Below are 12,855 nucleotides of genomic sequence, written 5' to 3' on the forward strand. Positions count from 1 at the left end.
ATGGGATGTAATTCTAGAGGACTGGACCACAGAGTTCAGGATACCAGGTACTGCCATGGTCCCCCTAGTCCTACCTTCTGCTTCAAGTCTGGGAATATCTAACTGCATTAAAATGCGGCCTCATGAGCCCCAGGTGACCCAGAGCCAAGCCCCCCTCACCTTGGTTATGCAAAACAGAGCCAGAAGGAAGGTTCCAAAGGAGACAGCAAACGTGAAGAGTTTCCGGTGTCGCTTCAGAACCTGGAAGTCATCAGCCAGGCCCGTGATGACCGCCTCCATGCCTCCCATCTGGAGGGAGGACCGGGCAGGGTGGGATGCAGACGTGAATGACAATTGTGGCCCACCATATCAGCAAACAAAGGATGCTTTAGCCATCAGCTCCCAACCAAAGGTACACCCTGAGGGGACTCAGGATGGGAAAAAACAGGATACTGGCCCTAGATGGCTAAGGTACATATTAAAGAAATAATTTCAGTGAGCCCAGACTCTTGCATCTTTCCCTTAAAGAAAAGCACTAAATTAGTTAACTTGAGATGTTTGGTTTTCTTTAATTAACACTGACCACCTGGTTTTTGTTGCAAAACTCCTATATATCCTAGCTCCTACCTTACCTCTTCAGAACAGCCCCAGAGCAATCTGATAGGCTGCCTCTCAGGCTTGAAGTCCTTAGAAAATTCACCAAATAGACCATAATTACCAGCTTTAAGGCTGTGTAAAGTTTTTCAGTCCAGGGAGTCCTTCTCTGGACCCCAGTCTCAGGTCCCTGGCTCCCTCGGACTTCTCAGCAGCTCTGAACTCACGCACCCCCAAGAGATTTCTAGAGAAATTGGCAGGTTCGACTTTCTCCCTGTCCTCTCACCCCACTTCTGCCCTGTTGTCAACCAAGCTCAGAACTCAGAAACCATGTGAGAGGGGGCCAGGAGTTAACTCCTATCTCCACCTTATCAACAGGGACCTGACTCCCGTCCACTCACTCAGCCTGAGTGGATGCTGATGAAATACCACGGGAAGAATGGCTGGTGAGAGAACAGGAGTTACAAAACTCTGAATTCAGTTTCCCCGTCTGTAAAAGCAGAGTACTGGGCTGGCTTATCCCAGGTCCCTTCTAATATAAATTTCCACGGTGCCAAGGTGGTTTCTCCTGGTTCCTGGCAGGTGGCTCAGAGACAAAAAGAAAACCTGCCTGCAAATGCTGGAGATGCAAGAGATGCCAGTTTGATCCCTGGGTCAGGAAGACCCCTGGAGGAGGGCACAGCAACCCACTCCAGTATTCTTGCCTAGAGAATTCCGTGGACAGAGGAGCCTGGCGGGCTACAGCCCATGGAGTCGCAAAGAGTTGGACACAAGTGAGCACACATGCCATCTTCATTGCCTTTCTGAGTACTGATTTCTTTGCTTGCATTTAAATAGGGCCTTCTGGAAACAACTACTAATCAGGGTTTTGAATGGGGGAAAACCTGAGACTTAGCAGTGTGTGTGTATTTGGGGAGGGAGGGTCAGAGGCTAGTCTCTGGGGGCGGATGGTATCCTGAACAAGGTCACTCACCGAGCTGTCAATTCCCAGAGCCAGGAGCATGACAAAGAACACGATGGCCCAGAATGTGGATCCCGAGAGGGTAGAAATGGCTTCTGGGTACAGGATGAAGACTAGGCCAGCTCCTGGAAGAAACATCAAGGACTTCATCAATGGCTGGGGTTGTGGGTCTGAGCTGCAGATGACAGGGGAGCATTTTGAGGCCCAATAAGCCCCAGTCCAGTCCCATCAATTTGGTCAGTCATGTGTGGATAGAGCAAACCAAGGTTCTAAAGATGATGGACTGGGACTTCCCTGGCAGTCCAGTGGTTAAGACTCTGCACTTCCAGTGAAAGGGCTGTGGGTTCAATACCTGATCAGGGAACTAAGAACCCATATGCCATGTGGTGAGACCAAGAAAATAAACAAATAAATATGACTGATGAAGCCGGCTCCAAAATAAGGCTGGAAAGAAGGTGGGGTCATCTTAACAAAGTTCTTGAATGCATAGGTGAGAAGCTGAGAGGCGCTTGGGAGCCATGGAAAATTTGTTGAAGAAGGAGGCTGATGACTTGATTTCCCAAGAGTTTGATATCAGTTTCATATCACCAGTATGCCAAAGGTTGATCCCTGGGTTAGAAAGATCCTTTGGAGAAGGAAATGGCAATCCATTCCAGTAATCGTGCCTGGAGAATTCCACGGACAAAGGAGCCTCGTGGGCTACAGTCCATGGGGTCCCAAAGAGTCAGACACGATTGAGTGACCAAGCAGGTACACATGTGCCAAAGAAGCTGACCTTAAACAGCCAAGCCAGAGAGCAGTCCTTCTCCTGGCCAGCTACAGGCAATGGTTCTCAAATTCCACCTCCTACACCTCGTGAGGGATCCTCTTACCCTCAAAACTTTGTGAGTTTTCAGAGTTCATCATAGGCAGCCCCTCCCCAGGTCTCAGCCTCTTTGTGGCCATAAGAATATGAGAAGAAAAAAAAAAAAAGAATATGAGAAGCAGTGGGGAAGCATAGGCTCTACTGCAGGACTGGTCAGGGCTCAAACGCTGGCACCATGACTCACTAGCTGGGCGACCTGAAATAACTTTAATAGACTGAATTTCAGCTTTCTCATCTTTAAAGTGGGTCCACTAAGACTTGCCTGGCAGCACTGCCACAACTAAACCAAGATATGTCAAGTGCTTAGCCCAGGGGCTGGTACAGAGTGGGTCCTCCAAAAACCTATCTGGCCTGGCCTGATTCAGAAGATTCTGCCTGGAATTTCTGCTGATGGCCTCAAAGAAAGTCTATCCAGCAGCAATAGGGAAAGCCCCATGCCCAGCTCCCCTCGGTCCTGCAGCCACAGGAGAACTGCACAGCTGAGAAAGGGGTGAGTTTCTCAGCCCCTTCTTTCTCAGCGGGCAGGACTACCCACCCACCTTCAGTGGCAACATCCTCAATGTTGACCTTGTGTTCATGGGCCATGTAACCAAGGATGGAGAAGATGGCGAACCCGGAGATGAAGCTGGTGACACAGTTGATGGTGCTGGTCAGCAGGGCATCCCTGGGGAAAAGCAGCACTGTTAGTTCAAGTGGTCTGACTCTTCACAACCCTGCTCAGGGACCATCTATGGAATCCACAGCTTCAAATGCCATCCCCCTCTTCAGTTTGCCTGACGCCACTCAGACCCCAGTGCCCCACCATCCCTGGGTCAGAGCCTGTAGATGTAGGAAATAGGTCAACAACTGCTGGATAAAACACTTTGATACCAGCAGCTGATATCAAACTCTTGTTGGGAGACTGAATCACCAGGTTCCTTCTTCAACAAACTTTCTGTAGCTCCCCAGTACCCCTCAACTTCTCACCCAGGCATTCAAGAGCTTTGCTGAGATGACCTCAGCTTCTTCCCAGCCTTCTTTAGTGGGACTCTCTAACACGTACTCTCTGAGCAAGCCAGTCAACTTGCTGGTTCACAAACATACCACCTCTCCTGGCTCTGCTCAGGCTGCTCGTGATCCACCCACTCCACGTCTGCCTATCCCAACCCTAACTCTGCCAAGGCTCACCTCAAATGTACCCTCTATGTTCTCATTGATCCTCTATCAGAGGGCTTGTTGCCCCATTTCCTTAGCCTCCCCATAGCCTGTCCCACTGGCATGCATTCATCCTACTCTGTCTTGTACCAGGGATTCTGTCTTAAGCCTTTGACAGACAGTGATAAAGCAGTCCCCATCTATGCCCCTGTCTGAAGGCTTCACAGCACTGGGCCTGCAGGAGGCAGCATTAAATGCTTACAGAGCCAGCTGATCTGGAGCACCGTCTTCTGAGCAGGCTTCTTATTCTTCCCTGTGGTCTTAAGTTCTGACCCTGCCAGGGCCCTCACCCCTCGAGCAACCAGCTGGATATTCCGCCCTTGTCTGCCCCCCAGGTGTCAGACAGACAGACAGGCAGTGCTGGCTGCCCTGAAAGCCACACAGTGTCCCTCTGTCACAGTTATGCACTCCCATGATTTTCCAGGGTTAATGGCCTCAACTATGCCAGTTCCTCAGCTTGCACTGTTTAAGAATTGTCCTGAAGTGACATATGTTCACCAGGACCCCCATAGGCCATGTCAGAGTTCATGGAACATCCAGGATGATCTTTACTCTGCCTCATCTCACAGGGAAAGAAACCCAAGAAGAAAAACTGACTTGTTCCAGACCAGAACCCTCTCTCCCACCCCTGTGAGGGTCCCCAGGATTTAGAGCTTTCTGGAGTCACAGGAAGGATCTTACCTGTAGCAGTTATTGTCAAATTTGTTGTAACTAGCAAATGCAATCAAGACTCCAAATCCAGCCCCCAAGGAAAAGAATATCTGAGTTGCAGCATCAATCCATACCTAAAATGGGCAGATAAAGGCCATCACCCTCTGCTCCCAGAGAACTAGACTACCTCACTGCTTCAGATGGGCTGAGAAGCCCCAGGGATGCTCTTAGACCCAAGAAATGAGATCTAGCCAGAGATGGGGCAGTCACAGAATTCCTGCTCCCCAGCAGCCTGCACAAAATCACTGTGGAGAGAGGCTGGGGTCTCTCTGGCATCGCACAGCCTTGGGTGGTCATGAATAAGCTCACCCTGGAGGAACTCACTGGCTGAATTTGATATTTTGATTTTCAAAGAACGTTAAAAACTGGAAGTTAATAAACTAAATGCTCCAGGCAAGAAAGTGGATGTGGCAAGGGCAAAGGGTTATGACTATCTCAGGTGTTACGGAGACAACAGCTTCAGGAAGGAGTTACGATTCCTAGGAGCTTGACCAACCCACAGAGAGTGGGGACTCGTTGGTGGCCAATAGGGCTTGCTCCCCTCATCTGATGGATGATGAAATTGCATGCCTGGAAGCCTGGAGATCTGAGTTCCTCCAATTGCTCAGCCTCATGGTCTAGCCCTGGTCAGTTTCACTGTCTATATCTCAGTTTCCTCATCTGTACAATGGGGATAATTTTACCTAGCTCACCAGGACTAAGCCACCATCAGAGCTGAGACGTCTGTCATCTCCCCACTTTGTAAGCAGAGGGTGTAACAAGAGCAGCCATCTGATGGAGGAAGACAGAGCTGCTCCTTCGGATGGTACTCAGGCTATTTCTACTGTTGGAAAGATTTGACATATGGAAACAGTGCAGAACAGATAGAACTCTGACTTGCTTCACAATTTACAAGGCTGATTTGTTTCTTATGCTGTTATTTTTCTGTCAGTTCCGAAGGAAGCGTGTTTTTCTCCTGGTTATTGGACTATAACACTGAGGCATGCCTGGACAATGGGAGCTGTGTCCCTCCTAAACCTCTGCTGGTCCTCCCTGCCAGGATATTGTGGGTTCAAAAAGAGTATGGGGACATCTTTGGGGATTCTGAGGGGAGCATGCTGAGGTGCTGTCACTGAGGTGCAATGAGGAAGGAGGTTGGAAATCATCTCAGCTGTGATCTGAAGATGCTCAAGGCACTAGGAACCTCCAAGATGTCTCTGCTCCTGGCCTCACCCCGCTGTTTTGGACTCCACTCCAAATTCACCCCACTTGCATAATCTCCGGGCAGGACAGTGAGCTGAAGGAGATGTGAGGAGAGACAGTCAGTAGGGTATGGGTCTCCCTGTGGCTGATGCTGCTCCTTATGCTGACATCACAGACGGTACCAGAGGCCAGGGTTGGAGACCAGAGTAGAAACAGGTCTGGGGTGTTGGAGTGGGTTAGTGGGTCATGACACTGGGCGGGGATAAGAACCCAGGACAGGATAGTGCTGTCTTTGAAAAGAGGGGGTCTGCAAAGGCCACTTAGAACCACAGATTCCAGATCATCAGAGCTGGACAGGCTCACGGGTACTGTTGGGTGCAGATGAAACCAGTCTTTGGTCAGATGGAGACACTGCTACTCAGAGTGGGGAGGATCCATCCCAGGCCACATAGAGCACTGAGAACCCTCCACAGCCTGGCCCAAGGGTGGGTGGTGGCTGGGCACTGACCGTGGCCTCTTTTAGGCGGTAGAAGTCGATGTGCAGGTAGGCGTTGATGCCGTTGGAGGCGCCGGGCAGCGTGATGCCATGGACCAGGAGCACGAACAGCACGAGGTAAGGCAGCGTGGCCGTGATCCACACGACCTGGCAGTGGACAAGCTCGCCGTGAGAGCCTGGCTCTGCCGCCCGTGTGGTGCAGGGCTAGGGTGAGGGAGCCAGTCACACCCTCCCTCCACCTCCTTCCCACAGTGCACATGCTGAAATCTCCATCACTAGGTCAGACCTGGGGCACTCCAGGACAGCGTGGACAGACTAAGGCTGCACCTAGGAGAAAGTCAGCGCACCGGCGGTGCTGCCACCGAGGAAGCTAAGGGCAGCAAGAAAGAAGACTAGGTTCTTCCAGGGCCCAAGGCCTCCTCTTCTACAAGCTGCCTGTACTGACCCCCAGGTAGAACCAGGCACCCCCACCTGTATGCCCTCCATTGTCCCTCCTCTCTTTCTGCCTTGTTTACCTTCATTCAAGCGTATCCTCCTAAGCTCACTGCCCAAGGAGGGATGTGGTTGGGCAGAAAGTCTCATCTGTAGCAGTTCTTTCTTTTGGGCAAATACAATTTAGGGCAAATACAAACTGCCCTGTCCAGAAACCTGTAAGCGAAGAGGCTGTCCCCAGACTAAGAAAAGACACCTGCCAATCTTGCCCAAGATGAAAAACAGAGAAGCAGGGCGAGGAGAAGGTTGTGTGGCTTCCTTTTTGTTCCTTCTCACCCCTGACTACACATGAAAATACTCTGGGGGAAATTATAGATTAAAAATGTCAAAGTTCAGATTCCATTTTTGGAGTTTCTGATTGGATTGGTTTGGAATGGGTCCTGCACTTCATGCTTTAAAAGCTCCCCCTGGCACTTTCCTGGTGGTCTAGCGGCTAAGACTCCATGCTCCCAATGCAGGGGGCCTGGGTTCGATCCCTGGTCGGGAAACTAGACCTCACATGCTGCAACTAAGAGTACAATGCTGCAACTAAGGATCCTGCATGCTGCAATTAAGACTTGGCATAGCCAAATAAATAAATATATATATAAATAATTTTTTTTAAGCTCTCCCAGGTTGCAGGGGACAAAGACAGATGAGGAACATTTATGAAGCAATTTCCATCTGTTAGCCCAGCACCAAGGACCTCTCACCCCATCCTCCCAACTGCCCTGGATGCTGGCAGGACCACTAATGGGCCTCATTTTGCAGGTGAGGACACTGAAGCTTAGGGGGCATCATTCATCCTGAGGTCACCCAGTAGGGAATGATGGTGTCTGGACTCCAACACAGGGCATCTGACCACAAAGCTGTGTTCACTACTGTATGTTTGAGCCCCAGGTTCAAGTCTTTTCTGTCAAGACTCCTATGAAACCCTGTCCGTCTCTTGGCCTCAGCGTCCCCATTTGTACAAGCACCTGGAGTAGATGGTCTTGGAGAACCTTCTAGGTCAGCATTTAGATGTTCAGTACAGGCTTGTAGTTGCTAAGGCTGGTTCAGCCAAGGACTATGAGTTGGAGGAGGCAGACAGACAGGACTCCAGGGCAGCAAACAGCACTGTGTTTGACATGGTTGCCTGACGCCCTGGGGGCTAACTGACTCCTGACTCAAATCTCCACCCTTCACCCTGCGGTGGTCAGTGAGCCAGGGTCACAGAGTGTGTGGTCTGCGGTAACCCTGTTTCCTGGATCAGACTGTATTCGCCCCTTGCCATCCCAGGTGCCAGCTGTGAAGTCATGCATCTTCCAAAATAGAGCCTTCACCAGCCAAGACAGAAAGTGTGAACATTTGCAATTCATCCCAGGCCAGTTCTGTGGCTGGGACAGCCTGCTAAGGGAAGGTCCATGTCCTATTCTAGGTGTAGTCTGGGAAGAAATAAGCAACACTTGTGGTTTTCTCTTGAGCCAAAGTATAAAAACAAAGAGCATAGCAGTGTCCTGTGTGAAGCTCCTTATTCTAGAAAGCCCAATGGACTGCAGGGCCCCTTGCCTGCTCAGCAACCAGAACACTGGAGGACTTGAGCAAAATGCGGGTGGGGACTTTGGGTGACATATCTTCATCGGGGGCGGGGCTTCCTAGGGCAACACCCCTGCCCTGCCAGGCCCCTCACTACACTCCCCAGGGGAGGGGATGAGTCCTCCTCTGAAGGTGCCTCTGTACAAAGGAACGGAGCTTGCTCAGCTCCACTCCTTTTCTCTTTAGCATCAGTCCCCTCAGAGACAACTCCTGCCTGCTCCAGCCAAGTGCTAAACCAGGTGGGGCAGGCGGTACCCCTTCAGCGAAGGCAACAGGAAACTTAATTTGGGGGTGCAGTATTAGAAGTGCGTGGCGGCCCCTCACACATGCTGGCAGCAGCAGTAAACCTCACACACCTGCTGCAGCTCTGTTTTCTGCAGAGGCAAGAAGAGCCCTGCTGCAGACCCCCAGGAGAGGCACGGAGGGGCTGGATGAGGCTGGCCTGGGGCTTCTGTGGCTTCGCTTGCAGCTCCTTCCATTGACAATGCCTTCCTTCTGCTCCATCTTCACCTGCCCCTGTCCTTTGAGCTCTATCCCAAATGCCACCTTCTGCATGGTCTTTGCAGACCCTCTCAGTCTGATGAACGTCCTTCTGCCACTAATGCAGCTTTATGGACCATAGGAACCATGGTGAGAAAAACCTTACATACTAAGACACATGGATTGCTATAACTGAATCACAAATTCCACAAGACAGCTCTTACTTTACTACAGGAAGTGTACACTGTTATTATCTAGACAATTTCATCTTGAAAAACTGTGGTGACCCCCTAAATTGATTTAATGACAGTTGAAAAACCCAAAGTTTGTATCTCAAAATGCAACCTGACTACCTGTTGAAAAATTATCTTCAAGGTAAAGAAAGTTAAGTTTTTTAAAAAAGCAAGATCTGTAATAGTATGTATAGTTTGTGATGATTTTTTTGAAATGGAGACACACATGTGTCTCTGGATGGGGATGCAAGAACAAATGTGATTGACCTACACCTGCCTGTAAGACACATAATACTACAATCAATTGAATCTGTCTTATTTACTCTTGCATCACTAGTACTAGCACCAAGCCTGGCACATAGGAGGTATCCATAAATGCTTAAAAAGTTGCATGCTAAGTCACTTCAGTCGTGTCCGACTCTGTGCGACCCCATGGACAGCAGCCCACCAGGCTCCCCCGTCCATGGGATTCTCCAGGCAAGAATACTGGAGTGGGTTGCCATTTCCTTCTCCAGCTTAAAAAGTTGAAGTGGATTCAAAAGAACACTTAGTGAGGTTCCCCAAACTCAGTTACCCACCTACCCTTCTTCCTACCTTCCCTTCTTCCCTCATTAGTTCTTCAATAAATATTTACTGAAGACCTACTATGTGTCAGGTATTGGGATGGTTGTGGTCCAATCCTGGTTCTGCTCTATCTTAGAATTCCTCCATGCCCTGGTCTGCATTTCATTTGGGATCTTCCTTGGAGCAGAAACCATGTCTCCAACATTCTAAGAGGGAGTTCCACTTCAAGCTCTTCTTGACAGACTTCAATCTCATTCGCTGCTGGTGCCTTGCCACCATCTCTGCTATCTATCACTTAACCAAGACTCTAGGAGAACCAGAGAGATCCCTGATGCATCCCACTTTCCAAAATCAGTTGCCTAATGAAGCTTCTCATACATTCAGGCTGCCTGACTATGATAGGTTGTTGCCTTGTAACTCCCAATGAATACACACTCCATGTGTTCCACATTGACTCTGGGCTTTACCACAAGACTTATTTTGGCCCCTGGGACAATAGCAAGCATGATGTAAAGAGAGACTGGAAGAGCTGCTTGCCCATTAGGGTTTGTTTCCTTGGAACATGCTCTTGGAACTCAGCCACTATGCTGTGAGAAGCCTAAGACACACAGCAAAACTATGTGGAAACAACCCAAGGTGCTCTGGTTGACAGCTCCAGTTGAGCTCCTAACCAGTACCAACTGCCCTCAGTGAGTACGTGCCATCTCAAAGGTTCCAGCCCAGTCATGCCCCCAGACATGTAGCCCAAGAAATATCATATGGAGAAAAAGAACCATTTTGCTGAGCCCGGTCAACTCAAAGAAACATGAGAGACAATAAAATGATTGTTATTTTTCCATCATGAAATCTTGAGCTCTTTTATTACACAACAAGAGCCAACCGAAACACTGGATAGAATATTTCCCAGCCACACACTCGTTAATACAATCAAGCTCTACATAGACCCATAGGGTCCAAATGGAGTTGTTGTTCTCATGATGTTTCTCAGGCTTAGAATCAATGTGGGTGATGACCTGATTATATTCCACCCTGAGGGGCTGGCTATGGGGAGCAGTGTCACCTAAGTCAGAACGCCAACTCTGGCAAGCTGTCCTAGGTCATCTAACTCTGTACTCCTCTCCCCAGGAAACCTAAACGTTTGCTTGTGAGGACTCAGCCCTGTGTCAGAGGATGCCCCAGGATTCATCCAAATATCTTCTAGAGCATTCTCTCTGACTCAAAAATTCAGGAGTGAGAATGATCAATTTTATAGTGAAGGAAACGGTTATATTATAGAGAAGGCTGCAGCACTGGCATGCAATTTTAGTCCCCCAGAATTTAAGATTTATCAAAGACATGTCAATAGGTTGCTTTGGGCTTTGGGTGTCCTCATTCCCTGGTCTCTGCTATTAGGGAAGCTTTGGTGGGAAAGTGTGAAGAACCCTGATCCACTCACACCCCTCACCCTACTGCTGGAGAGTCCGGGGCTTAGAGAAGGGGAGGGATTCCACTCACACCCCTCACCCTACTGCTGGAGAGTCCGGGGCTCAGAGAAGGGGAGGGATTTGTCTGAGGCCTCCAGCAAGCTGGTGGCAGAGCTGGGGTGAAAACCCAGACTTTGTTCTTCTAGCATCACCTTTTCCTTTCCCCACCTACCTGAATTACAGGTAGGAAAAAGACATCTTTTTTTTTTTTAGGCCAACCTCCCAACTAAAAGAGAAACAAAGACATTACCTTTCCTGATGTCTTCACTCCTTTCCAGAGGCTAAAAAACAGGACGATGACAACGACGACCAGACAGAGCAAAAGCTGCCACTGGGGCAGGCCAATGTCATGAATCCCACTGCTCTCATGCAGATGCAGGACACCACGCCTGCCGGGGAAGATGGTATCATCAGGGAGAATGACCTCAGCCTTGACCACAGCCAGCCCCTGAAATTGCACATCAATGGAGACTGGCCCAGGCGGCCCCAGTTCCTGCCCCGCATCACCTGGACCTGCTCTGTGCAGCCACTGTGCCTAGCACTGCCCTGCTCCAGCCAGCAAGTGTTCTCGGGAGACACTCCCACCCAAGGCTGTTTTTTAAATAGTTACAGAAGTTTTCAACATAATAAATATCTCTGCTTGCCAGGTCCTGGAGAGATGGTGGTGAATAAACAGAGGAAAGGTCTCTGTCCTCACAGCGCTCACAGGCTAAAGCAGAGGATACTGGAACATCTGGTAATGTCTGGAGATATCTTTGGTTGTCACAACTTGGGCAGAAGGCATCTAGAGCAGCGGTCCCCAACCTTTTTGGCACCAGGGACCAGTTTCATGGAAGACAGTCTTTCCGTGAGTTCAAGTGCATTATATTTATTTTGCACTTTATTTCTATTATTATTATGTCAGCTCTACCTCAGATCATCAGGCATTAGATCTCAGAGTCTGGGATCCACTGATCTAGAGGAAAGAGAAGTGGAACATCCTATAATGCACAGGACAACATAAACATCCTATACGGCACAAAACAGCCTCCAAAATTCCTATGTTGCTGAGCTTAAGAATCCCTGGCCTGGAGACCAAGAAGTAAACATTTCTATTTTACTCAAACTAAACGCATGTGTGTCCTCTGCCTTAGCAATTCTACTCCTGGGTATCTGTCCAATAGAAACATATACACATGTTCATCAAAAGACATGGTGTAGAATGCTCACAGCAGCATTGTTCATAACAACTTCAAATTGCAAAATACTCAAATATCTATCAACAGTAGACTAGATAAATCATGACATATAAAGTAGAACATTATACAGCAACTAGCTCTCTCTGGATGAATCTCACACACATAATTTCATGAGAAAGAAGTCAAAACCAGAAGAGGGCTGCTGGGGGGCTGGTGACGAGGCTGTGGACAAGGAGGTGATGGCTCCAGCCACGTAGGACACTCCTGGGTGACAATAGCTGGTGCAAACATTCCCTATCTTGAGCTTTTTTCCCCTCTATAGCAAAAGGGCTCTCACGAGGTTTACATTGCTAAAACTCAGAAAATGCTCAATATCAATGATCACTGGAACTACCAACCTGATTGAGTCCCAGCCTCCATGGGAACAGCAGGCATCAGCAAAGAAGCTGAGGGGGGCCCAGAAAATTCAGCCAAGGGAGTCAGCAGGGCAGGCTCCACAGAGGGGAGTGTCTGGTGCCTTCTCTGCGGACCCATGGGAGAGCAGGTGAGTGGAGCCAGGGTGCTTGGGTGTGGCAGGAGTGAGATGGGGAAGGTGGGGTGTTGACAGGCATACGGAGAAGTCTGCAATGAGTGAGCCGAGCTGTGTGGGTGATCAAGGGTCACCAAGACCTGTGTTCCCATCCCCAGAACAGCCTTCATCCTGACCGCCCCAGGGCAGGATGTCATGGCTGTTAAGCTACTCATCCCTCCATCGGCGTCCCCAGCCATGAGTCTCCGTGTCTGGTCCCTCCTAATCTTATCTCTTGATCTGCTACCAACATCCTATCCTCATGGCCCAATGTCAAGCCAGACCCATATTCGCTTCTTCCAGGACTGCTGTAAAAACCTCCCCATTCCCCATCATCCCAG

The 12,855-nt window shown here is 49.4% G+C and overlaps 1 protein-coding gene across 1 annotated transcript in view; it reads right to left on the reverse strand.

Annotated features, from left to right (window-relative positions):
- The window catches only part of SLC6A2 (solute carrier family 6 member 2), a 39,206-nt gene that overhangs the window by 8,317 nt on the left and 18,034 nt on the right, over positions 1-12,855 (reverse strand). The window contains exons 4-9 of the mRNA XM_020900522.2: positions 11,019-11,157; positions 5,995-6,129; positions 4,275-4,378; positions 2,939-3,063; positions 1,547-1,659; positions 160-288 (exon numbers count right to left, since the gene is read on the reverse strand). Of these exons, the coding sequence (XP_020756181.2) occupies positions 160-288; positions 1,547-1,659; positions 2,939-3,063; positions 4,275-4,378; positions 5,995-6,129; positions 11,019-11,157 (745 nt within the window). The remainder of the gene's footprint in view (positions 1-159; positions 289-1,546; positions 1,660-2,938; positions 3,064-4,274; positions 4,379-5,994; positions 6,130-11,018; positions 11,158-12,855) is intronic.

This window comes from Odocoileus virginianus, chromosome 20 (genome assembly GCF_023699985.2).
Source record: "Odocoileus virginianus isolate 20LAN1187 ecotype Illinois chromosome 20, Ovbor_1.2, whole genome shotgun sequence".
NCBI lineage: Eukaryota > Metazoa > Chordata > Mammalia > Artiodactyla > Cervidae > Odocoileus > Odocoileus virginianus.